This window comes from Uncinocarpus reesii, genomic scaffold (genome assembly GCF_000003515.1).
Source record: "Uncinocarpus reesii 1704 scaffold_3 genomic scaffold, whole genome shotgun sequence".
In the NCBI taxonomy this organism is placed as follows: Eukaryota; Fungi; Ascomycota; class Eurotiomycetes; order Onygenales; family Onygenaceae; genus Uncinocarpus; species Uncinocarpus reesii.
The window spans coordinates 1,107,332-1,133,070 of NW_003052498.1; the positions used below are offsets into that span (position 1 = coordinate 1,107,332).

The 25,739-nt window shown below is 52.0% G+C and overlaps 9 protein-coding genes across 9 annotated transcripts; 5 read left to right on the forward strand and 4 right to left on the reverse strand.

Moving 5' to 3' along the window:
- Positions 1-390: 390 nt before the first annotated feature.
- UREG_05153 (uncharacterized protein) lies at positions 391-1,569 on the reverse strand (the record flags this gene model as incomplete). Its single annotated transcript, XM_002584418.1, has 3 exons — positions 391-1,034; positions 1,095-1,382; positions 1,452-1,569. 3 exons carry the CDS (start codon positions 1,567-1,569, stop codon positions 391-393), a joined length of 1,050 nt encoding a protein of 349 aa, XP_002584464.1.
- A 1,588-nt stretch (positions 1,570-3,157) lies between these two features.
- Positions 3,158-8,223, forward strand: UREG_05154 (uncharacterized protein; the record flags this gene model as incomplete). Its single annotated transcript, XM_002584419.1, has 4 exons — positions 3,158-4,387; positions 4,547-6,475; positions 6,527-7,978; positions 8,044-8,223. 4 exons carry the CDS (start codon positions 3,158-3,160, stop codon positions 8,221-8,223), a joined length of 4,791 nt encoding a protein of 1,596 aa, XP_002584465.1.
- A 645-nt stretch (positions 8,224-8,868) lies between these two features.
- Positions 8,869-10,238, forward strand: UREG_05155 (uncharacterized protein; the record flags this gene model as incomplete). The annotated part of the gene is made up of 5 exons (XM_002584420.1): positions 8,869-9,137; positions 9,383-9,415; positions 9,503-9,712; positions 9,792-9,954; positions 10,056-10,238. 5 exons carry the CDS (start codon positions 8,869-8,871, stop codon positions 10,236-10,238), a joined length of 858 nt encoding a protein of 285 aa, XP_002584466.1.
- A 343-nt stretch (positions 10,239-10,581) lies between these two features.
- On the reverse strand, positions 10,582-12,567 carry UREG_05156 (uncharacterized protein; the record flags this gene model as incomplete). The annotated part of the gene is made up of 2 exons (XM_002584421.1): positions 10,582-11,508; positions 11,602-12,567. The coding sequence occupies 2 exons, from the start codon at positions 12,565-12,567 to the stop codon at positions 10,582-10,584; spliced, it is 1,893 nt and encodes a 630-aa protein (XP_002584467.1).
- Positions 12,568-13,341: 774 nt separating this feature from the next.
- Positions 13,342-14,033, forward strand: UREG_05157 (protein ORM1; the record flags this gene model as incomplete). Its single annotated transcript, XM_002584422.1, has 3 exons — positions 13,342-13,474; positions 13,568-13,926; positions 13,983-14,033. The coding sequence occupies 3 exons, from the start codon at positions 13,342-13,344 to the stop codon at positions 14,031-14,033; spliced, it is 543 nt and encodes a 180-aa protein (XP_002584468.1).
- A 589-nt stretch (positions 14,034-14,622) lies between these two features.
- Positions 14,623-16,337, forward strand: UREG_05158 (uncharacterized protein; the record flags this gene model as incomplete). Its single annotated transcript, XM_002584423.1, has 2 exons — positions 14,623-14,725; positions 14,791-16,337. 2 exons carry the CDS (start codon positions 14,623-14,625, stop codon positions 16,335-16,337), a joined length of 1,650 nt encoding a protein of 549 aa, XP_002584469.1.
- Positions 16,338-16,845: 508 nt separating this feature from the next.
- Positions 16,846-18,854, reverse strand: UREG_05159 (uncharacterized protein; the record flags this gene model as incomplete). The annotated part of the gene is made up of 2 exons (XM_002584424.1): positions 16,846-18,622; positions 18,688-18,854. 2 exons carry the CDS (start codon positions 18,852-18,854, stop codon positions 16,846-16,848), a joined length of 1,944 nt encoding a protein of 647 aa, XP_002584470.1.
- Positions 18,855-19,135: 281 nt separating this feature from the next.
- On the forward strand, positions 19,136-19,843 carry UREG_05160 (uncharacterized protein; the record flags this gene model as incomplete). The annotated part of the gene is made up of 3 exons (XM_002584425.1): positions 19,136-19,208; positions 19,278-19,394; positions 19,455-19,843. The coding sequence occupies 3 exons, from the start codon at positions 19,136-19,138 to the stop codon at positions 19,841-19,843; spliced, it is 579 nt and encodes a 192-aa protein (XP_002584471.1).
- Positions 19,844-21,261: 1,418 nt separating this feature from the next.
- UREG_05161 (uncharacterized protein) lies at positions 21,262-23,629 on the reverse strand (the record flags this gene model as incomplete). The annotated part of the gene is made up of 3 exons (XM_002584426.1): positions 21,262-21,379; positions 21,427-21,458; positions 21,932-23,629. 3 exons carry the CDS (start codon positions 23,627-23,629, stop codon positions 21,262-21,264), a joined length of 1,848 nt encoding a protein of 615 aa, XP_002584472.1.
- Positions 23,630-25,739: the final 2,110 nt, after the last annotated feature.

The following is a 25,739-nucleotide window of genomic DNA, read 5'->3' on the forward strand; positions in this document are numbered from 1 at the left end:
TGGACTTTTTTGTTTTGCCCTTGATCCTGCTCCCTGGGCAATCTCCAATATAATGCTAGAAGGAGACTCATCTAGTGATCTAATCTCATTAATGTTACATACATAACATGCGAGGCAAAGGTAAAAGCTATATACCCTCCCAAGTGCGATGCAGGTCTATACAACAACTTCGTAGCACGTTTCCTTAATCATACAAAAAGTCGCAAGGTCTGAATATCCCTTGTAACTCAGGAGGCAGGCCACCAGCCAAAATAGCCACCTAAAAATCCCCCAAGACACTTTTTCTTCTCAAAACCGGCATTGTGGTCATGAGAAATTCCCCCTTCGTTCCCAAAGAAAAATGATCTCCTTCAAAAGCAAAAAAGTAACAAAGCACGAAAGAGGAAGATTCTACCTCCAAGTCTTCAGCTTCGGAAGTTCCGTTCTAAAAGCATTTCCTTGAGATCTCTCAACCTCGTTGAACCTATCCGTATCCGCTCGCTCGTGCGGATTGTCCATATACCGGTCCGCGTCCTCCAGATCGTCCATTCGAATCGACCGATCTCGGCGTCGGCCCCGGCCGAGTCTTTCGATTTTCGATTTGGCGCCGCCGTACCCTCTGTTGCGACGGCCCATGATGCTGCCTAGCCCGATGCGGCGGTGCTTGCGCATCCCAATGCACAGTCCGCAGGCGATGATGAAGACGACGGCTAAAGAGATTGGTAGGCCGACCGCGAGGCCCAATTTATTAGGCTTGGATGGCGGGGGCGGGGGGTAATGCTGAACTGGCTTTTTGGTGAGGGAAATCATGGGGCCAGCTTTCTTGATGCTGTGATCTTCGGTAGCTAAATCGTAATTCAGGAGATATAGGGTCAGGTTATTGCGTGATTCGTCGCGGAGCCAGATTTTGTCCATTTGAAGCGTCACGAACCCGATTTTGTTGGGGATCCGGTCGGAGGCGTAGGCTGATCTGCCTTCGTTTTGGGTTGTGTTGACATAGTCAAGGTTGATTTGGACGGTGGAGTTGATTTTAAAGGCATCGACGTCCCATGTCACTGCGACCAAGGTACAGTCAGTTGTCTGAGCCCCGACCACTTTGAGCGGGCCTGGCTTACCATAATAGGATTCGTCGACGTAGACTTCTTGCCCGTTGGTTGGCTCGCAGAACGGGTATATGGCACTCTCGGTATCGGCATGACACGCCTTCACATCACTATCCGTAGGTTGTGCTGCGGGGACGGATTGTGTGGGCGTCGCTGCTGCGGTTTCCGAAGTGGATTCCGTGGCAGCATTAGAAGTTGTTATCGTCGCGGTCTCCGCTGCAGTCGAAGTCATCGCGGTCATGGAGCCGTCTATAGTCGCTGCCGTAGTGGGAGATTCCAATGTAGTGGCCACTAGGTCGGCTGCACCCGAAATCGTGAGCAATTCGTGCCATAGGAGTCAAGGATCCGGGCAGAAGAGGGCGTCCTTACATTCAGCGGGTTCCTGTCTTTTCGCGTACACCTCCCACTGGGCTGATGCACCGACGCCAGTGCTTCCGCCCAAAGCAGCGGCAATTGCACCGATGAGGGTGTATCGAGACCACAACATGGTTGCTCGTAGATTGCTTCCCCACCAGCGGGGACGGTAGTGAACGCTGATTCTAAGCCCAAGGATCAATTGGTGTGGAGGATGATTGTTGCTGGCAGCACACCCTCTTGCTGGAAGTGCAGCCCGGAGATTTCAGGCCAAAATGCGCAAAATGTCTCCCAGGAGCAGCGGGCGGTACGGCTCTTTCCCCAGAAGGGAATGGGCAGCAGGGGACAGTGGATGCTCATTGGCTGGGAAAGAAACAATACGCTTTCGAAACCACGGCTCAACAGCTCACGTAATCCACCAGCAAACGGCTGCAAACATTCATCACCAACAGTTCTTTTGGATCTTGAGATAATAGCGTCTTCGAGTCGTTGTGAGACGCCCGGGTCTGGATGGCAACACCAGGCATGTGCCCGTCCGCGTTGCGAGGCAGGGTTGTGAGACATCATCCATGTGGAGAGATCTGAATCCTCGTATAGAGCAAACAGAGCAAACACCGGGCCATCGAGCCAGCCAGGTGGCTGGTAATCTGGTAGGCATATTTTCCGAGTCAAGCAGCAGGACGATGGATGATGGATAGCGGTTCTTCTCTCCAGACGGTCCCAGGGAACGGCGGGTTTGTTTATTAAACTTAGTAGACAATTCATCACACTCCGCAGATGCCAGAGTAACTCATCTCCATTATCACTGTGGTCTCCCCATTGGCCCTTCAAGGCCACCAATCTGAGAGCGCATCTCAGCCCTGCTGGAAGAGACCAGAGGCACAGGCAGAGAGAGGCAAAAGTGTGGGAAGGAAAAGCCAGACCGACGGGGACAACGCATCAAACCCAGCGCCCATCAGACTAGCCCGGGCAGTGTGTTCTCTCTCTCTCTCTCTCTCTCTCTCTGTCTCTCTCTCAAGCTGCTCTCCAGCCACCCTGAAGCGGCATCTGCCCTCAACTCGCCCCCCCACCACCCACTCACACTCGCTCCCCAGCACTTCACGCCTCACCACCTTCACCACAACGGCCCTGGAGCCTGAAAAGCCAAAGGTTCCGGTTCAGGTGATTCTGTCATTAGGTCTGCTCCCTGCACTTGTTCAATTCCATTTCTCCATCTCCAGCCCACTGTCCTGCTAGAGCAAAACTCCCTTGGCGTTCAACCTCACTTCACTCCAACCACCCCAGTTGTGCCTTTGGAACAACCACAACAAAGCAAACATCGTCAACATCAACAATCTGCATTGTGAGCATTGTCTGTTTCCAGCACCATCCCCCGACGCCGTTAGAATAGCAACACGTCTATTGACTGAATAGAACCCTATTCTAACTGACTGGCACTAGGTTTCCAACGGCGACATCGCCTTGCTGTGTTCCGGAACAACTCTCTGAACAGGTAATAGTTACACAGCTGCCATCCACTCAGCCAGATACCTCCAAGAAGCCAGCATTGTTCCTCTTCACAGCCAACAGCCTGCAAGTTCTTTCGCTTTGTCGCTTCTTCACTCTACACGAATACCATCAATCAAAAAAAAGCAGCGATATCTCCCTCCTCTCCCCTCTGCTTTCCACCTCTTTTCCCACTTCATTGAGTATGAGACTGGCCGGACAAGGGTCTTATCAAGATGGGTGTTGACACCCGAAAACCAATTCTCCCAGCACCCACAGATTCTACGTTCCTCGACACCACTGGTGGCAGCGGTACGGGCACCGGCACCGGCACTGACATCGCCACCGACCTGTCCCGTCGCACGGACAAAACCTCCTACTCCATCCCAGACGACGGCAGCCCCATCACCATCAACACCCGCCGCAAGTCCCAGCCTCGTGATCGTGACGAGAACAAGGTATCGCGCTCCGGCCACAACTCACACACCTCGCTTCTCATCGAGTATTTTGAAGGTGGGAAGAAAACCGGCAACGTCAGCTCGCGACCCAGCGTCCGTGTCAGGGTAACGCCGTCCTCGTCACGCAGGAACAAGGAACGAGACGACCACGTCCACATCACCGAAAGCTCATCGGGCCGCAAGCCGTCGTATACCCGCCGCATCTCACTAGGAACCCCTACCCGGACAAAGGAGCTGACAGAAGGTCCAGCAGACGACAGTTCGTTCTCTGGCGCCGATGACACCCCCACCACTCGCCAACCACCGTTAGAGATTGAGTTTATGGACCAGAATAGCGCCGTTTCCTCGCGATATATACAGCCTACCTCGGAGATTTCGTCGATGCCCCCTGAAAGTTTGATGGAAAGTACAATGGGCCGATCGGATATCCAACGCCGCAGACGCCATAGCTATAGCGATGAGGAAGACCTCCCGCAAGATGACAACCTTCTGAAGACGCCGTCTCGTAGGAGAAGTCGCAGCCTAAGTCGGGAAAGAATCGCACAAAAAGCCGCTGAAAAGCTAAGCAGCGTGCCCAGAGGTCATATTTCGCGTCCGAAACAGAGACTGAGCGAAAGAGCCCAGAGTCGAGACATCGCCAACGATGTGTTTGAATCGGACCCAAAGGCCAGAAACCGGCCAGGAAAGCATCGGGATAAGGACTTCATGAGCCCCGAATCCAGTTTGTTGAGTAATTCAGCTCTCTCGCACAACAAGGGCGGCGATCAATATTCCTTCCGGTCAGGCACCTCTCGCTCATCACTGAATAACCCAAAGCTGCTGGAGACCGTAGAGGATGCGATTCGGCGACTTATTCTTCCTGAATTAAAAGAGTTGAAAAAAGACCAAAAAGTGCAATCGAACCGTACGAAATTCGAACGCGAGACAAGCGGGTCGCACGCGTCAGGCAGTATCGGGTCGAAAGACGAGTTGACGAGACGGCTTTCAAAGCATGCTAGCGCCCCCGATGTAAGTAAACCACGACTGGTGGTTAGTCATGACGAGCCCCAGACGCCCCTCAGCCCATCAAATGAATATAGCAACAGAAGGGAGCGGAGGCGAGAGAAACATCGATCTCCGCGTCAGGAGCGAAGGAGCTCGAAAGACTCTGATTTCCTTGCTGTGGAGGAGCCAGGAGTGCAGCGAAAGAAAAGTAAAGGTCTTCGCGACGCCGAAGCGGCGAAGATCGTTGGAACTGCTCTTACCGCAGCTGCTTTAAAGCATCATGATTCCACCTCAACTTTGGGGAGCAGAAAGGAACGGAGGAGGAGGCGCAGTGGAAGCGGAAGTATCGGTATTAATGAAACAGAGCTTATTTTTGAGAAACACGAAGTGCCGCCTATGCCGCATTTGCGGAGCGAATTGGAATCGCAAGTCACCCGGCAGTCTATTCAGTCCCAGCACTCCGACGCTACTGCTGGCCCCGTGCATGGAGAAGTTACTCGTGGGACTATCCGGGAACAAGGGTCACCGGTGACCAAGGACTTTAATGTTAGCCCACAAGCTTCGAAAAAGTGCCTGAAATCTTCTCGAAGCAACCTATCGAATCCTCCACTCAACAGTGATGAGATACAGGAAGAGTTAGTTCACGAACGGGAAGCTTCTCCGGGCGCCGACGTTCCAGAAGTTAATGTCGATGCTCCCTACCCTCTTGAAAAAGGCGACCACCATCATAGCGAATACTTGTATCGACGTGCTCTTAGTCCAATCCAGAGTGTTGCGAGCTATCAAGAGGAGCAAGAAGAAAATGAAGCGCACGGCGACGCTTATCAGCAGGCCGCTCTATCCCACGGTGACCATCGGTTATCGATTGACTCTCTCTCTTCAGCACCCAGTACGGACTTGGCCAGATCAAACCGAACCACGGACCGCAGCAGCGAGAGACGAAGGGCGATAAGCATCAACAATGAATCCGGGGTGGAACTTGGATATGGAGATTCACCCAAATATCCACCAAGCGGCGAGTGGCCAGAGAGCCAGCACGAAGAATACGATGAGAATCGCCGGAGTGTAGCGGAGGAGAGTCAATTAGGGAGCGTTGATGAAAAACGAACGACCATGTATACCGATGAGAACTTTGATGATCCGCTTGACCCTGGCCAGCAGGTCGCGAGAGGTATCGGTGCCAATGCACAATATATCCACACGCCAATCGGTGTTGAGTCCGCTGTGGCATCTCTTCTTGACCCATCCGTTGTAGATGGGGGGTCAAATCGCTCGCCTACCGTCGAGTCACCCATGCGACCTCGAAGCTGGGGTTCTGATTCGGTCAGAGAGTTAACCCGCGATGTTACTGTCAGTCGAAAGGGTAGTCCGCTCAAGCAGCAAGTAGATCTTCCTACCGAATATGCCGAGACATCGTTCCAGAAACGTATGGGAGCCAGCTCACCGCCACAAAGCGTCGCAAACTCCACAGACGAAGAGGATAGGCCATACTTGGGTGCGACCGGTCTCCCAACGGCGGGCAGTCCCATTCCAGAGATCGGCCATATTCCAGAGTCGGAAGAATCAGAGATCAATACGAACCCGTCGATCATCCAAGGCCCCATCGGCGGTGTTCCCCATGATGGTCGTGACCATTGGCCATTTGGCCCTACCCCACCAGAAGTTCAAAGAGAATTGATCGCTAATGCAAATCAATACAACGGTACCCTCGACCCTAGCCCTATGCTCATGGGTAGAGATAGCCCCGCGGGTTTGGGGGTTTTCACCAAAGACCATGCCCCTATGAATCAGTCTTATTACCACCCGCCAGACGTATTACCTAATGGTCGTGTCGATGTGATTTCTCCTGGAGGAGGTAAGGATGAGGGCTATATTTCGGGAGCGAACCATAGGTCTGCGAGCACCGTAACCCCGGAGCCGAAAGGGAAAGGTGGTCTAGGGGCACTGGAGGATATACCTTTCAGCAGCCCGATGGATGATGAAGATCCTTACACGCATAAAAGGCATTTGAGTGGGTATTCTCACGGCATCGCGTCTCCGCTGTATGATAGTGCAACGGGTCGTGGGATTGATAGGATTCAGTCGAAGGATATTGTTGCGCTTATGGACCATGTTTGTTGTCCTTCACCCCTTCAGGTTTCTCATGCTGATGATGGTTTCTAGTTGACTGTTCGAGACGCCCAAAGAAATGCACGAGATACGGAGATACTGGTGACTCTCGTTCGTAGTGCTGCAGAGATACGCAACTCTTTTGAGGATATGAAGAAATTCATCGAGACACAGGATGAGAAGCTGTTAGATACGACTGAAAAACACCACGGTCAAACTCAGCGACTGCTCAATGGACCTAGGCCACAGCCACCACGGACCCCTCGACGGTTGTCAGAGGATGACGATGACACACCCACGAAGAAAAAGAACGTGTTTAAACGAGCGTTGAAGGGGTTGGGTTTGAAAAGCTCGAACGACTTGACTCACATTGAAGACATGCTTCTGCATCTACTCGCTGAAGTGGAGGCTTTGCGAGCTGATCAACGAGGAAACACGATGACGGAAACTCGTCAGTCGATGGACAACCCCCGTGGATCTTTGGACGGCTACGGCTCACAAGGCCAGCCTACAAACGGGTCGATTCATCATTCGTCGAAATTTTCGAATTCTCCGCGTTCTACGGGAGATTTGAAGCAGTTGTCTGCGCAGCGCGAGGCTGAACGTCGCATAAGTCCGGTGATTGAAGATAATGAGGATCCGTTGACACCCCAGGAAGAAGAGCTGCTTGACCCTCAGATGAGCACGGATGCGCATTTCATCGGGCGCCACAAGCGAGGGGACTCGGTTCCGGTCACTACTCCTGAACGCGCAGCCGTAGCAAGCGGGGCTCTGAGCACTGATACCACGCCCAAGATGTCCACGGACAAGTCTCGGAAGCATAAATCAAGCAGCTCTTCCTTTTTTCCCAAAGTATCTCGTTGGTCCAAGACAACCGCCTCATCGATGGGCGAAAACATCAAAAATAGTATGCAACTAGGCCGCAAAGAACGTCCGTACTCAGAAATGTCCCGTTCCGGATCTGATTTGAATTTGGGTGGATATACCGGGAATGACTACTACGACCCTCAGGGCGACGACCGACTTCGCTCAAATGCCAGTTTAGATCGAGAGAACAGGCAGGAAAACCGGCCTCCGTCTCCGCTCGTTCCATCGCAAGTCTCTGAGCATCCGAAATACCGTGCTCATCGGGATAGTTTAAACCTTCAACATCCGCAACCGCGACCAGGAGCACGATACCAGACGCATCTTGAATCTGAAGCTCAAAATTATACACACATGGAGTCGCCGGCCATGGATCCTTGGTCATCTACGCATAGTCTCGGCGGCGAGTATCAGCATCAGACGCAGTCTAACGCAGGACGTCGTTCGCCGTTTTCTGATGGAGGGTACTCAGCCGCTTCATCTATCACTAGACGACAGAATGGGCCTCCTCGACCGCCCAAGATCAAAGACGAGGGACCCTTGATTCCACAACGGCCCGCGAGCATCAAAGACGGCGCGCAGCCGAGTTATGCGGAGAGAGTGGCATTGCGAGAGAGTGGTAATTCGGCCAACCAAGACGGGGTATGTTGTTTGAATCCTTCGTTTCTCTTGATTTTTGCTTAAGACTAATTCATTTTTTTTTGTAGCAACTTGGATCGCCAAAGAGTTCTCTGAGCCGCACCGGACCGCAGCGAAGACCGACTGGTCCTCGGCCGAATCCTAGTTCGGGAAAATACAGCGGCAGCCAAAGCGGATTTTCCAATGTGAAAAGACATCAGTATCGCGGTAGCCCCAACCAGATCGATGATGAGGATGACGACTACTAAGATACTTGCTCCAACCCATCTTTCCATTTCTTGATATCTCTGGTGATGTCCTCTTTGTATCTCAGTGACCAGTTGCTCAATGGTTTCCCCCTTTTGGCGCTCGTATGCAAAACAGAAATGTCCCTTTTAACAAAAAATAAGCTAATGGCTCATACCCTCCTCCTTTCATGTTGATGGTTGTGCTCCTTCACTTACCCACCCCCTGTTGCTAATCCTTCTGCACTGTTGTTGATTGCTATGATATGACTGATGACCTGTGGCCTTTTTTTCTCTTCATTTTGCGGCTCAGCGTTCATGATGATGCCTGCGGACCATTGACTCCTGTGCAATAATATTCTCTTTTCTGGTGTATGAAGTATTGGATCAACATGGAGAATGGGTCAAAAACCATTCCCATGTTTGAATAAAAAGGGCAGCTTTCAAAATATCCCAAAATAATAGTTCATCCTCCCTAGTGAGAAGCAGTGTTGATCACACTCGGCCTTGGCAAGGACCCAAACCCATCGCCGGCCTCGATAAAATTGTCCTCAAAGTCGTCTTCCCCAAATAACTCGCACGGAGACTCAATCAATCAATCCCCTCTGTGTCCCCTGCTCAAACCACTTAACCCCCCTGCCAAACCCCGATTATCTATCTAACCAGGTGATGACCGCACCCCTCCACTTCCTCCGCCATCATCTTCGACACCACCATCTCACCCGCAAGTTCCCCCGCCAGCCTTGTGGAAAAAGAACTACATCTTGCATCCCCCAGCCACGCCCGCTGCTTGAAAACCAGCAACAGCCGCCTCGACCAGGTAAGATGCGGAGATTCGCGCCGTTGAACCCCGAGCTGCGGAAGCTGGAGGTGCAGGGTGCGGGGGAGACGGTGCCGGTGTTGCGGGGGGTTGTGTTTGATGTGGATGGGACGCTGTGGTAAGGGCTCTTTTTTTTCTTTATCTACTATTCCCGTCTGTTACTTTGCGGTGGGCATATTTGTACAGTATAAAGCTTGTCACTAGGATGCCGTTGATGAACTGGGCGGTGTGTTCTTGATATAACTATGGACGGCATGAATTTTGGAACAAGCTCTTTTCTTTCCGTCCAGAAAGAATGGCATGCTGCATGTATTTGAGAGTCTTACCTACCGCATTCCTCTCCATGCTAACCCACAATCCTAGCCTTCCTCAGCACTACATGTTTCAAGAAATGCGGTAAGTAAAAGAATCATCCCAAAGGGAAGAAAAAACAAAAAGGATTTCCCTTTGAATGACATCCCCCATTTTCTCTCTCCTTTGCAGATCTGCCCTAGGGATTGACAAGTCCGTCGACATCATAACCCATATCCGCAGCCTTCCCACTCTGGAAGAGCGTACAGCCGCCGCAGCCAAAGTCCAAGCCATCGAACGTGCTGCAATGGTAAAACAAAAGCCGCAACCCGGCCTCATCCAGCTCATGGATTACCTCCACTCCAAGGGTATGAAGCGCGCGCTATGTACGCGGAATTTCGAGTATGTCTTTTTTTTTACCCCCTGCACTGCACACCCGGGCTGGCGGACGGGGTATTGAAATCTTTGTCTTGTCAAAAAGGGCTCCGGTGACGCATCTTTTAACTACACATTTGCCAACGCACGAGTTCACTCCGATAATAACGCGGGACACGCCCGATCTAATGCCAAAGCCGGACCCGGCTGGGATCCTGCACATTGCGAAAGAATGGGGCCTGGAGAACGGAGCGGACGATTTGATCATGGTGAGTTTGAAGCCCTAATGCATGATATCATCTCCAAAGCCTGTTAAAAAGGGGCTGGCAAAGGAGAAATTTTCTGGAAAATAACTTGCCCCGATTTCTAGGTTGGAGATAGCTTAGACGACATGACCGCTGGCCACAAAGCCGGAGCTGCCACCGTTCTCTTGGTCAACGACCATAACCAGGCGCTGAAAGAACACGACCATACGGATTTGTGGATAGAGCAGTTGGATGAGTTGATTGGCATTTTAGAAAATGGTTTCCTATCTCTCAGAAAAGGGTCGTGACGGGTGAACAAGGCCTGTAGATTGCTTTGTTTTGTTCTCTGATTTCTGCACTATAAACACTGTAAATACTTGGGACACGCCCCCGATGGTCCAGTCAAGACTGGCAAAGGGGGCATCTTGCCTCTGTTCCCGGGTAGGCGGGCTATGAATAGACATTCACCAATAGAATCCTTTTTGCGTCGCGCAGTCCGTGTATAGTTTAACAGGGCCAAGCGCGCTGGGATATCGCTACGGGCTAGTAGCTGATAAAAGGCTTTGTAGTCGCCTTGTCCTGTATAATCATGGCAGACTAACAAGTTTGGCATCATAGATAGCCGTTTTTGGAGGCATCGATCCCCATCTTCTAGAGCCTGTGCTTGTCCCACGCCCGTTTGGCAGCACTCGGCATCGGCCGGTATGTCTCCCGATTGTCAGACGACTTGGCACCTCTCCCACCGCGCGAAGATGGACCGCCTCTTTTATTCTTGGTGCCGCCTCGAGATGGCGGTGGTGCTCTTCCACCGCGGCCGCGGGGAGGAGATCTGGGTGGTCCGTGGCGCCCTGAGCCGCCACCGCCTCGTTGTCGCTGATTGTATGGACCAGGTGACAAGGAACGTTGACGAACGTTGCGACCAGTGTCTGGTTCCCGATCGCGGTATTCGCGTCGATAGTCATGGGGGGTATACCTATCGACCGCGCTTCCATTCTGGCGGGTTGAGTCATCGTCTAGATTCCGCCCGCGGCCGATTCCGCTGTCAAACCGGATATGCGAGCGCGGTGGTTGTCTTCTAAGGGGCCTCCTACGCCCAGTAAAGTCATCGTGGTCGTCATCCGAATATATTTGTTCGTTGGCACGACCTTTGATTCGTAACCCTGAAAGCTGTTCGTCTCTATCATCACCCCCAGGATGCGCAGGCAGCTTGCTGCTGGCAATATTGGAGACCAAGGACGGGTCAAATGCGCTCAGGCTCCAGGACGACGAATTCATGGGAAATGGGCGGACAGGACAGTCTCCCAAAAGGTGCTGCTTGCTTGTGCAGAAGCTGCAGCACACTGAGATAAAGATTTGACTTAAACTCAAGTCACGCTTTGGCACCTTCCATAGTAGGTCACATTCACTCTCGATATGTTGGTTAGAATTGCAGAAATCGCATGGGATCTCCGACGCCAATTCTTTTAGGAGCGAAGGGCAGTCCACTTCATCATGGCCACGCTCCCGGCACCTCTGACACCGCCTCCAGGAAGGACAAAATCTACTCTCGTGGACACTCCAAGCGCCACAATGTTTACACTGTTTGGTGTGTTAACCTTTCAGATACAAAAAGCACTTAAAGCGAAAGCACGCTTGGCAAGAAGCATTCGCAGGGAGTAGTGGAATCCTCACTTCTTTATCAGGGCATATTTCTGCAAGGTGGCCTTCTGCTAAGCAATCTGTACACCCTATGGGAAGATTGAGGTCAACACCTTTTGGGTCTCTGTTGTAGTAGATATATTTTATCTGTATGTCGCGGTCCTCACGGGAAAGATCGACCAGAGTGTGTGGCGGGGACGGATATTTCGAATTGAATGATTCAATTGCTACCGATTTATCGGTGATTCCCTGGCCGTGAGGGCCCAAATCTTCACGGGCCGAGGGTTGTTGGTTGGTGCCTTGCTGTGGAATCTCGCGAGAGCCGTTTGTTTGAACAGCTAGGGCCTGTAGACTGTTTGGCTTTTCTTCTGTTAGATGTTGGCTAGGAGTGCTCAGGTTGAGCATGATTGAGTTATCCGCTGCGGCATCACTTTCAATGTCCGAATCTTCGGAAATGACAATAGCGGTGTCAGCCTGGTTGCCGGCTCCACCGTTCTGTGCAATCGCATCAGGCTGTGGTCCACCGTTCTCTGAGACAGGTGTGCTTTCACTTCGCCAATACTTGCCGTTGACTGAGTCGAACGAGTCTTGTGCGGGTGCAGATGGGCCTCCTGACGCACGAAGACTTGTTCTGATTGTGCTCCCGGTAACCTTGTTCCAATTCACGGCAGGCTGCATCGTGGAGTTCGACTGAGGTTGCGCTGAGGCATCATCCATAGCCGACGGAGAATAGTCACAGCCACTCTCATCTGAGGATTGGTCTGAGTTGGAGTTGGAACCGACGTCAACCGGCAGTGAGGCACTGGTAAAAGCCGCACCGCGCGGGATAAAGTCTTGCAGGTCGTCGCCTCTTGGTCTGCGGTCTCTGAGGGACCGGCGGCCTCTTGCTGGCTGCGAGGATGGTTTTGTTACACGGTGCAAATTCCGCTTGTTTCGAGGGCCGACGGCGGCGGTGCGGGAGTCGTCAGCGCTATCATCTCCCTGGGCATGGCCAGGCATCACCAGCGGCTGGAAGGGACAAAGTGGACTGGGGCGTGGCTATTCGCAATGGCGCCTGCTTGTCGAAGATATAAAATCGACGTCTTGATCTTAACAAAACCACACTGATTACATAACCATCACATGACCACCCTTAGTCAGCAGCCTAGCGCTGTTCTGGAAGCGTTCTTCAGGATGACGACTGCTTTGTCACTGGCTGCAGTTGATCTTCTCCTGTCTGTCTGCCATCATCACAGCACACTATAGCTATTATAACAGCTGTTTCTTTTGTCTGCTTCTCCTCTGTTGAACAGTGTGATGTCTGTCACTGGTACCCCGTCCGTGTCAGAGTCAACACTGCCTACTATATAGCGCGCTGGACGACAGCAACAACCCAGGCCTCCACATCTCACCGGCCTGTGCATACACCTCAATCCCTACACTCTTCTCCGTGCTTCTCCTCCCAGGCGACCGCGATATCTGCCTGTCCCCTCATTCCGTTTACTTCTCGCATCCCAAACCATTCCCCATTGGGCCAGCTGTGTCGTCGAGCCATTCGCCGCGGCAACCAGATCAGCCTATATAAGCACCAGCAGCGCTGTGCGGATTTTGTTCTTTCTCTTCTCTCCTTCACACAACGTCTCCCTGGCCTTTTTCCTTGGTCCTTTTTTTCGAAAAGGACGCCCCAACACCGCCAAACTGTCTCCTCTCTTAGTTCCGCGAACCTCCTCCTTCACCACCGATCTCGATTCCGGCCAGCTCAACCCCTCCAGCTTCCTCTCTCCAGACGCAGCCATGCCTGAAACCAGGACCGGACGCAGACGACGCTCGAGCAGCATCATCTATCAAGAGCCGCAGGAGTCCATCGAGCATACGAGCGACCAAGCTGCATTGCCCAACTTGAACGCCAACTGGGTCAACGCGAAGGGTAAGCCCCGTCTTCTATGAGAGCATGATGCGCTGAGACCGTTTTAAAACTGTTGTGGGATCCTGTTGCTAACGCGTCGCTTGCCTCCCTTAGGCGCCTGGACCATCCACTTCGTCCTCATCATCGCTCTCAAGATCTTCTACGACATCATCCCTGGCGTCTCCCAAGAAACCTCATGGACCCTCACCAATATCTCTTACATGTTCGGCTCTTTCCTCATGTTTCACTGGGTTCGCGGCGTGCCGTTCGAGTTTAATGCTGGAGCGTATGACAACCTCAACATGTGGGAACAGATCGACAATGGCGATCAGTATACTCCCGCCAAAAAGTTCCTCCTCAGCGTCCCGATCATTCTCTTCTTGCTCAGCACCCACTACACACACTACGACCTGACCTATTTTATCATAAACTTCTTGGCAGTCCTGGGTGTGGTGATTCCCAAGCTTCCGATTGTGAGTCGCCCCTATTCTACCGCGTTGCACTCTGAGCTAACTCACATAACCTATAGTCCCACCGCATGCGGATTGGATGGTTTGTGGAAGAAATGGATGATTCGTAGTCTTTTGGGAGGACCAAAGCGCAACAGCAAATTTCAGCTTTCATTGAAAAGGGCCCTTGGGCATCACTTGCTTAACCCGAAACCGTGTGTCGTCTTTAGCGATGTGTTCTCGCGATCGACATTTATCAGGTCTCACGCCGCTCTCTGCCGATTTCTTTTACCAGAATTATCGAGATAGAAAAAAGCGAGCTTAAAACTATCTAATATTTTCCCAAAAACTTTTCTATCAATATGACTCGTAGCCAAATTCCTAGAGGCCCTCTCAAGTCGCCACCGCATGGCGTTATATTGGGGCCCAGGATCGCGGCATCTACTCCGTAGTTATCTGAGCTACCCCATTTACAGAACTGTTCTACCCTACGCGGTGCTATTCGAAAACCCCCTTTACATCTCTCCCTATTTATATCAATGTTATTGTTAGATCAGCAGCGAAATCCCAGGTAGTTGATGCAAAACCGGCGATCTACTTCAAACGCGAAACTGCAGCCGCGCAGTCGCGTCGCAAACGCGTGGGGTTCTCCCGCTGAACGACCGATCAAACATCAGCCGCCAGTATCGAGATGGAATAATCAACACGCATGAGCTAGATATGGACAGTCAATCAGAGCCCCCAGGGCCTCCATATCGCCCTACGAAGCCACTCCCGTTCGAGCTCCGCCAGCACTGTGGCATCTACTTTGAAGAGCACCTCTGTTCGTTCCCCCTGGCAGTTTCACTGACATCAGGCTAATATTTGAACGTCGGCTGATCGTTCTAGACTGCCAGGCCCTGAATCTACTATCAAGTCTCGTTTCCTCCGGCACAGCATCTTGGGCCAGCGCGGCATACCTACCACCTCCTGAATTCCTCGCTCTCACCGCAACACTCGTCGTACACCCGTCCACGACGACGCGCGCAAAAACGGACGAAAACCGACAGGCTGCGAATATCGCTTTGCAACTACTTAGATTGACGAATGCGCTGGTGGGCCCGGAAGCGGCGGATTTCAATGCGGCGTTTGTGTTTACGCATTTTACAAAGTCGCGGTCTGGCGCGAGGCGGTTGGTTGATAATCTAGAGGGGCAGGATACTGGCAAGGGAGAGGCGCTGGATTTTGAGCTGGCGAATCGGGGGTCGTTGTGGTCGAGGGCGGAGGACTTTTGGCACATTGTTGGCTGGGCTTTCAACTGTGCTGTTCTGCATCCGAGCCGGTGGCCGAGGTGGAAATTGCTTTTGGAGTTTTTATGCGAGGTTCTTGAGGATGACTGGCGCGAAAGGGTGAGACGCAGCGAGGAGTTGGGAGGGGGTGGGAAGAAAAAGGCTGAGCGGGAGGAGCTTCTGTGCGGCAGTTTGATATATACGTTTTTCAAGGGCACGTCGGGAATCTCGAGCCCTGAACGGAGAATGATGCGGGCTATCTTTGCCGATGGGACGCCCGGCGCAACGAACGAGTTTCGGGAAATCTTTCACAATGAGTTGCAGGAGGCGAAGCAAGACGGCGACAAGCTGAAGAAGAGGGAAGTCAACGTGAATATCGCTGAGGATATATATGGAGACTATCTCGAATGGGACTTGGACGATGACGAAGGGACTAATTCCGTTCTCAACGAGTTCAAAGATGAACTACCTACACGCCCGAAAAGAAAAAGAAGAACAAAAGCCGACGGCGCGGGAGGCGCCGAGGTGGACAAGAACTACGACCTGATACACAAAGCGCACTCGGAAAGCCTCACGCTCCTCGGCGACCTGGAAGCACTCGCCCTCCGCCAGCGGTTCCTTGCAATCCTATCCGCCGTCTCAGAAGGCATCCCAAACCGCTTCATGGAGCTCGACCACCTATACCTCCTCTTCGTAGACTTCATCCGCCATCTACCGCTGCCCATCTTCCAGCTCTTCGTCTCGCCCTCCGTCCTCCTCCGACTCCCCGTCCATCCGCAAACCACCCTCTGCGAGATGCTTCTCGAGCGCCTGCGCGAAAACAAAAAGCGCTCGTCCCAGAGTCCATATCTCAACCAGGACAAGCTAGAAGCGGATTTTCTGCCCTACGCCGCAAGCACGTCGAGCGTGATCGACAACGCGAGGGTCTCGATACTCCTCGAATCCGTGCTTCGCTCGCTGTCGGCTGAGGGACTGCTGCATGTGCGGCCGTCGTTGAAGGAGGCGGTGGAAGAGGGGATTCTGGCCAGGGGGGAAAGGGCGCAGACGGATACCAAGAAGGGGCAGAGTAAGATGAAAGCTGAGGAATTTGGGTGGACGTGGTTGATTGAGAGTGGAGAGCGGTTGATGCATTTGGTGCTGAGGGAGGAGGAGGCGCCGACGGAGTGATTTTCGTGGGAAGAACAGGTTGAAATCTTTTGGACATGGAGATGGTTATCTCGATTTCCTCTCTAATTGATATATGCCCCTTGAGTACTCTCCGGCGGGTCGCCTATAAGGATCATTACAAGCGAACGACTTTTATACGACAATACAAATCTAATGTTAAGCATCACCACGAAATTTAGAGCAGACTACTCGCAATCGAGATTCTATATGAGAAGAGCCCCTAGCTTTGAAAGGAACTATTTTCCAAAAAAGAAAAAGGAGTATTTACATGTGTACTCGCACAGGTATTCATCGTATAAAAACAGGGCCATCAACAGCCAAACAGGGAAAAAAGAACATTCAAATTCTCAATAAAACCATTGAATAGACCGAATTGAATTCGAACGAAAATCTCGAAGAGTTGAAGCAAGCACCCAACAGCACGCAAGTCTCCATTGTTGATCCAAGGGAAACCTGCCCATACTAGGCTATCAGACCTTCCCCCTAGCATCAAAAGCCTCCGTTCTCCTCACGGTCGAGGACGCGGCCCGATAATCTGCCTCCTCGCACCAAACCCAATCCCCGTCGAGCCCCGATTCTGGTTATCACCGCCGATGTATCCATACTGGTTTACATCCCAGCCACCCTCACCGGGTCCCGTCCCCGCCGTACCCGCTCCAGCATCCGCAGCGGCTTTGGTTCGTTTCTGGTTCTCTTCCCACTCGCGCTGGCGCTCGCGTTCCCGCTCCATTTCTCGCTCTAGTAGCGACTTGGACGCCCAGCCTCCGGCACGGGTCTTTTGGGTCGATGCGATGCGACGACGGTTTTCCTCGTCGACTTCGGCTTCGGTGGAGAATTCCGGTGGGCGATGGGAGGAGGGCTGGGCGGGCTGTGGCGCCGGGTTGGTCGCGAGGAATCGGTCCGTGCGGGTTTTGGGGTAGTTGGCTGGGTCCGGGAGAGGACGGGGGGATACAGGCGGCTCGGGAAGGGAGCGCGGTGGGAGACTTGGAGGTGTTTGGTCGGGTTTCGATGTGGCGTCCTGGTTTGCTTGCCATTCTGCTCGGAGGAGTCTCCGTTCCTCTTCCTGAGAAGTCAAGTCGTAGCTTGGTTTTGCGGGTTTGGGCGGTGGCCGGTTGCGGTTGCGCGCATCGTCTTGGGAGGCTGTACTTGTGCTAGAGACCTGTCGCGAACGGGCAAGGTCTTGACGTTCTCGCTCGTATTGTTTTTCCCTTTCCTTGGCCAGCTCGAGTTCCCGCTCCAAGGCTCGAATGCGCTCGTTCTCGGGGGTTGGGGCGGGCTCAACAGGGGAGATGGCACGTCCTGGTCGTTGACTTGCCTGATATTGACTTAGGAACTGGCCATTCAAGCGCTCATCCGCAAGCTCGCGTTTTCGTTGCCTCTCTTTCTCAAATCTCTCCTCGGCTTCCTTTTCTTCTTGCTGCCGTCGACGATCTTCTTCCTCCCACCGTCGCTGCTCCGCTTCCCATCGTTTCTTTTCTTCTTCCACAGCTAGCCTCTCCTTTTCCCTAAGGTTCCTTGTCTCTTCTTCCCACTTTCTTTCCTCTGCCTCCCTAGCGCGTTGCTCCTCGGCTTCGCGCTCCAGTTGGCGCAGACGCTCCGCTTCTTCGTCCTGGCGTCTCTGTTTTTCTTCCGCCTCTGCAGCTTCCTTTCTTCTTCTTTCTTTTTCGGCTAGGCTCGGAATCGAAGGCGATGAAGAAGTAATCTGTCGTCTTGCCCCAAAAGATATTCCCAAGTTTCCCTGACTCGCGCCTCCCATATACCCGTACTGATGAATATTCCATGCCGGTGAGGTCGTTGCTTCCTCTGCTTTATTGCTCCAGGTGCTCACTGCGGGCCTCGGTGATACGGGTGAACGCGGCGACGCGGGGGTTCGTTTCTCGGGGCTCGACCGCCCAGAAAGAGGGTTGAATGTCCTTGAACCCGACTCACTGACATTACTGATTCCACGAGTTCTACCGTATGCAGGGCCTCCTTTAAAGCCAGTATGGCTAGATCCACTCAATTGCGGACTCACCACACCGCTCTTGACCTTGCCAATCGCGCGTGGGAATTTCGCTGGCTGAATGGCATGAGCTCTCCGACTAAACGCACCAAGACATTGTAGAACTTGAGCAGGGTCTTTTGACTCGTAAAGATCGACTGTAAGGAAGACATCGTGGGGCTGGAGACTCAAAGGGGCCATCTGACAAGCATGAAGAAAGTGGGATATATTTTCCATCTGGACAAAAGGCATATTCGAGGCTTTGTATTTGACTCCTGGGGGACCGACGGCAAGATTGGCCAGTCTAGATAATTGTCCAAATTAGCGAATCTCAAGCACTCGGTTATGCGATGCGACGAGCTCACTCACCTGCAGAGGGCCACTCCATCTTTCAGCGCGTCGAGGAGGTCACCCGCGGGCAATTTCTCTCGCAAAACTTCTTCGATCCAGTCGCGTATTTCGTTTGCAGCCTGGGGTGTATATCGCGACAGGCGCAGCGACTTGAGGTCCTTATCCAACGACGTCACGGATGCCATGGCGATTAGGCCCAGGGGGGTTTAGCAGCGCGGGGCAACGGTAGCTAGGAGCTGTCTAGAGGTAGAAGCGCATCGGAGCGGCTGGAATGCCTCTTGGACTGATGCGAAAGCGTCGAATTGTGCGGTGGATGGCGATGGAAAGGGAACTCCTTGGGCTGCCCACGTAATTCAGGCGATGCTTTTGGGCTGAACTCCGCCGCCACACGTCACTTCGCCGACGCTAACAAGAGCACCACTTTGCTACTCACCGAGGATGCGATGCGATTCTCCGTCGCTGCAATATGAGCCCAGTAAACAGTCTGTGGTTCAAGTGGAAGAGCTTGAAGCTCCCCTGGCGGCGATTTTTCTTGATCGGTACGTTGTCTCTGGCTTGAGCTCGTCGGTGAAATCCTCAATCTACGCTGCTGCTGACGGCACTTCCAGGCCAGGACCTGGCTGGGAATACCTTCTGGGAGTTCAGGGACTCCAACACTGCCGGGCGTCTCCGGCGCATCGTGAAATACAACCCAAAGACACACTATGCCGATGTCAAGGTGTCGCGTAAGTTCCACCCCAGGCCCTTGACCACCCAACACTGCTGACCCAACCGCTCATGCAAAGCGCAATGGCACCAATGGCTGCGATACGTTCGACCGGAACCGCCTTCGATAATAGAGCAGCAGCAGGAACTTGTGCGGCAAGAGCAGATCAAGCACCTCGCCAGACTTGCGGATGAGCGATGGGCCAACAAACGCTCGTATCTTGACAAGCCCCAAGAGCAGCAACCGGGACCTGCAATAGATTCGCAAACGCCTGCATATCATACTGGCCCAAAACCAACCGCTGAGCAAGCCGGTGTCCGTTCTGCAATTGGCAGCGAATCGGAGCTTGGAGAGCAAGGGAAGACGAAGAAAAAGCGGACAAAGATTAGCCCTTGGGAGAAAAGTGCTGGGGCACCTGGTGAAAAATGGCAGCCAGAAGCATGGACCCCTTCTGCGACTAAGAGATAAGAGAGCAGCTACTGGTTTTCAGGGAGGATTGGCTATATGTTTACGCCGTTGGATTCCAGTCTGAGCACCCAGGAGCTCCCACTTGGGGCTATTCTGGTTCATTTGGCGTGCGCTAAATCAGATACCCGCCGTGAACTGATAACGCCTGAAATTAACCTGGACTTGCGCAAATTGCAGCTCAGGGCTCACTACCTGTTCGATAAACTGCTTTCCCTAGACGGTCCCCGTGGCAATGCTATTACTGGCAACGAGCTTGGATCGGCCGGCGCTGCTATGCACGTATGTATGTATATTATACCATAAAATTTACCTTGTGTACTTTTATCTTGATAACTACCAGGACCACTTCCATCCTCTCATCCTATTGATACCTTCACTTTCCTTGAATATAGCCGTTTAAGGCACGTATGACATGCAACAAATTCCCCTAGGCTACTTTTTTTTCGATATTTTCTTTCTTAACGATGACTTGTCTCTAGAATCTCGGACTACAGGTAGTCACACCGCAGTGACCAAGGGGTAGCACATAGTCAGAACCGAACGTCTTATCTTGTCTATCAGTTGAATCGTTCAGGCTAGATGCTGGTGAAACCGTCAACAGCCAAGCAGCTAACCCTCCATCGTCATATCGAGGGCTCTACGGAGTACAACGCACTCTTATGCATGCCCACGGTGTCAGTCAGGTACCAACGCATGATCGTGCTTCCATGTTGGACGACGTTGCTCTATATTTAGAGATTTTCCTGCCGTTGGATATTCCTTGAGCTTCGTACATGCATCCTTTCACTTGGTACGCTGGAGAGTCCCTCCTGTTCAACCAAAAGGCCATCCTGGTTCTATAACTCGTTAACTGCTGACGCCATTCAGTCTTCAGATAACGCCAGCAGACACTCGCGAGGGAAACTCTTGCTCCGCATAGCCTCGCTCTTTTACCTTCTAATCGGGAAATTTAGGCAAGTCAGGGGTTTCCGATCACACTCGTCTCGGTGAAACGGACCGGGTCTCTGGGACATAAAGAAATGAGAATCTTTTTTCATCCCTGCCTGTGTCCGTGCAAGTCGAACTGGTCGTGGATTCCATATGCTTACAGCGCATTTTGTCGAGAGACGCACGGCCGTATGTCGTACATTCATCCATGGCGGCCCAACATCCGAAAAAAAAAAGGAAACGAGCGTCGACACGGTCCCCTCTGTACAGAAAATGCACATATACAGGATATATAAATAGCTTCCTGGCAAAAATAGAAGTCTGAACTGAGTGCGACCGCTACATGCTGTGCGAGAAAACGGCCAGTTCTTATGCCAATTATCCCATGCACGATAGCCTAGGAGGCAGTGATGGCAGCACATGTCCTTTTTTCGAAACAAGATTGACACTGACCATGTGTAGTTTTCCTCTGCTGTATGAACTCCTGTTCCTTAGTTAATGGAGTACGGCGCTCCGGCGCAGACCATCATCTTGATACCCCATCCCTTGACGTTGCCGGCGAAATATTTCAACTCCACGTGTTCGCAAACAGTCCTTGTAGCTGTGTAGCTGTTGTCATGGTGTAATTCATCATGTAGCACAGATACTTGACTCACATTGTCGACTCTGGGGCTTGAGAATTCTGGGCCTGCGGCAATCGGCATTGCTTCATGTGGGAATACAAAACTGGGGGCCAGAGTGAACGGGGTACATACCTATATCCCGGGGTCTTAATCTTGATCGTCGTACGGTGAAGAGTAAAATTAGAGGTCATCTGATGGCTAGGTGAATGCTTGCGCCATTGAAAGGAAAAAAGGCCGTCTGATTGTCTTTTTGTTCTTGAATTTGCCAATCTCTAATGTAGCTAAGCTATGATTTGAAATTTTTTTTTTTTTTCAAAGGGCTTATCTAGAAAGCCACTCCAAGCGATAGGAAATTGGAGCCCGCTGGCGGGAGCCTCCAAGTGTAAACAAAGTAACAATTCGAAGGAAAAGGAAGGGAGCCAGCCATTAAACGAGAGAGCAATGCTCAACGCTCATCATATATACATCCATTGTTCACATAAAATCCTTATCGTAGAGAAGACGCAGGCAAGTAGAAGCCACTATGCTAACACAATACCGCTTCTAGCGCCTCGACATCACCACCCGCCTGTCGAACGGCCATCAACGCCGCTTCGGATAATTTTCTTCGTTTTTCCCTTGCCTCTTGTTCACGTCTGGCTTTCGTTTTAGAGCTCCCACTTGGCGCAACACCGTTGAGTAAGATCTGACTATCTTCAAGGCCAAAATTGCGAAATGTGCCGGATATCGAGTTGTTGTTCTCTGCCGAGTAGATACGGCTGGTTGAACTCTCGGTAGATGCTGCTCTGCTAGTTTTGTACGTCGAGGTGCCTGGAAAGCTAGACGCTTTGCGTTGATTCACTCGTCGCTGATGGACTGTATTTTGGAGTCTGGATTTTGGCAAGCGATGACTGGCGTTAGTAGGCAGGGTGCGTGTCGAGACCATTGATGGGATAGCCGGTCCTCGAGAAACTGATGGATGTAGTGGCGGGGAATGATGCGATGGTCCAAAGGATGACGGTCTGTGCGATGGGCCGTGAGTAAGGTCAATGGCGTATGCGGGGGCCATGGGTGCTTCGGGACATGAAAGCGGTGGCACCGGAAGAACCGGTACCGTAGCATGAGGGAGCTCAGAGGGTGGATTGACGTGCAGATTCAACCTATTTTCCTGCCCCGTACCGGTAGTGTTGCTGATGCAATCTTGCGGTGGCTGGCCCATTGGTGCTATCGCCATTGGAGGGTAACCGCCATGAGGGTATGACTGCAGGTTCCGATTCGGCAAAGTAGAGGTATTCCACCACCCTTGAGTGTCCGGAGATTGGTGGTTCGGAGGAGGGAACTGGTATACGGAAGTATCAAGCGGTTGGGGGGGCCATGTATGCAAAATTGAACCCTCCGATTGAGAGCGTAATATGTGCATGGGGCCAGGGTGGCTAGAGGGCGGAGCCAGCGGTGAAGGCGTTGAATGCTCAAGACAGCGTGAGCAAGAGTCAGTACATGGAGCTGACATCGTTGATTGCTGTGTTGGCGAAACCACATTCGACCTATATTGAGCGTTTGTGCCAACATTCTGCTCAGAGTTACGACGCATGCTGACAATAGGAGTTATGTAATCTCGCTGAAACGCCGGTTGGGTTGCCGAAGGTGAAATTGGGGCACGTTCCTCGGGCGCTTGGATGCCATAAGTTGGAAAGCGTTGGTGCCAGGACTCTTGATATGCCATTGTGCAGCTGCGGCGTTGAGGTGAGTATGTCAGCTCAAAAGGAATGTCCTGTTTTCGAATCGAACCAGCATAATCGTCCGCTCTGTGGTTTGCGAGATCCGTTGAAGACGGGTCGTCGTACTTGTATGCTGGACGTTGGCGGACTGTCGACGGCGGTCGTGAACCAATTTCCTTTCGTGCCCCAAATAGAAGCCCCGAGTCGAAACCAAATTCATCGATTGTGGAGAGTCTGCCTACACTGTCAAAGGATTGCGAGACCTCGGCGCCGAGTGCTTCTGACGCTTGAAATGGAGAAAGGTTGGGGCTCCACGGCTGGGATGAAAGCTCGCCGTCGTCCATTATCGATGATAGACTCGCATGAAAGGAGTCTTCCAATCCACATGATAACGGGCCCTCTTTGTTGCTCCGGTGGTTGAAAGCCTGCATAGGAGTATGTTGATTGAACGTGCTTTGCAGGGAATCATCGATTGAGCAGACAGGTTGATCTTTATCTTCCGTTTTCGTCGAATTTTCTCGTGAACTGCGCAGGGACATTTTGCCTGGGAATTTTATTGGGCAAGATATTATAGAAGCTGAGCTAGGTTCGCACTGAGGGCCCGCACAGTTTGCAGTAATGGCAAAAGTGAGGGGTGCCAGAGGAGGAATCGTGGCCTTCAATGCGCGGAAAGCGCAAGGACTATTTAAATATAACCTGATATCCAAAAATTCAACGCCGATATGTCTTCAAGCGATTCAATAACCGCACAGAGCCAAGGGCGATAAATTGACCGCGATTCAAGGGCGAGTCGCAACCGCTGGAGGAGCCGGGGCTGATAGACGGCTTAAACAGTGTTTATCGACTGCAGAAGCGGCGTTTAGCGAAAATGGAGTCGCCAAAACCTTTGTGATAAGAAGTAAATGGGTGATAAAATGTCCACGCATTGGATGGAGATGGTGAAGGACAGTGGAGAGGATGATGAAGACCCGCGAGGCGGCTGCAAGGACTTCACCGGCCTTGAAACAGGAATATATCTGCAAGAATAGAAACCGTTGAGGCATCAGTCCAGGCGCATGGGAAACAAAGAATGTCCAAAAGAAAGTTGACGAATAACAAAGAGCTCAGCAAAACCTAAAGATATATAGCAGCACATGACTGTACTCCATATATCATATATAGCCTCCTGAGAAATGACAGGAATTTTTTCTTATAAATCTTATTGAGGAGCCAGAAACCAGATCGCTCTTGTTGCACGAGACGAGTCCTAAAATATGAATGAATGGATGAAAGGAAACTAGTCCGTCAATGCGCTATCGTACACTAAACAGGGCTTGGTGGCCACAGATTGTTCCCGACAGGATGGGACGAACGGTGATTTTTACCTGCATAGAAGTAGGTAAGTTCAGTTTGATATCTAGGAACTGCTCCTAGAGGTTGTTGTTCAACCACACCACCGTCCTGCGGCGAATCAAAGTCTAGTGCGCATAGGAAAGGCACAGAGGCCGTTGGCCGGAGAATTGACAAGTCAGCAGTGACGTCCAATCTGTCAGTATACATGTGTTCTCGCCGCTGCAGTCGCCATTTGCTCTGCATCATGCAAGTTTCCTCATTGAGCACGATTTATGACCATCACACCAGGCACAGTAATAATAAAAATTAAAGTCAATAATAAGGAACTCGTAGACTGGCGCAGCACGCGGTGAGATGAGGGCCTGAGCACCGGAGGATAGTTCACTGCCATGACGGAGTCGGTGTACGGCACACGAGAAAACGTTGTACATACACCACGTTGCTGGCACCAGGTCTTGATGTCAATGTCGACCGTGGATTGCCGAAAAGGTCGGCTTCAAACCAGTCTTGCACGGGCTGCGGCTCGATCACGTCTTTCAAACAAAGAGATCTAACTTAGAAATAGCAAATCCTTTGTTCGAGCCCTTTTAGGATGGGCGATTTTCTCGTTAGCCACTTACAAAAGTCAGCTATATACCTGATATATTCTTGAGTTACCGAGCTGGCGGGACGTTAGCCACCGAACAGACTTGGAGACGAGTAACCAGACTAGTTCACCAGTGAGAAGTGTCGGATTGGGGGACTCAAAAACCGTGGTATCACAACAGCATTGACAGCCATCAACATCATGACTTGCACCATCAACCTTGCCTCCCCCGTGAACAATGCCCAGCAGGAGCCTCGAGATGGCGACGACAAGCAAACTGACGGGGAAGACGGGACGGTGCAGGACGTGCTTTGTGAAGTCTGTTTAGAGTTGGGGCCAAACGAGCAGGTCACGTGTGGATTACATCATGATTACGGACTTGGCAGATGGTCTTGGCAGCGCTTACTAACCAGGGTTAATGTCACATGACCTGCTGTCCCCGTGACCGAATGACGACAATTCAGGCAAGTCTGACTGCCCTCGACTTTTTGCCTGCTGCTCATCGCCCGACTTGATCGCGATAAAATGAACCTCACTCTTGCGTGACATATCAAAAGGATTTGCTTGATCCTCCGTATTTGCGAAGTCCCCCTCGTGTGCTAGCCATCCTCCGCGTCCCAAAGCATTCCCAAACCACTCCCCACGTCTCCTCACGCGCGCGACTCTTCCACGCCCGCGGCTACTTCATCGAGCCCTCACCACCCAAGTCCATCAGACCAAATGCTGCCCAA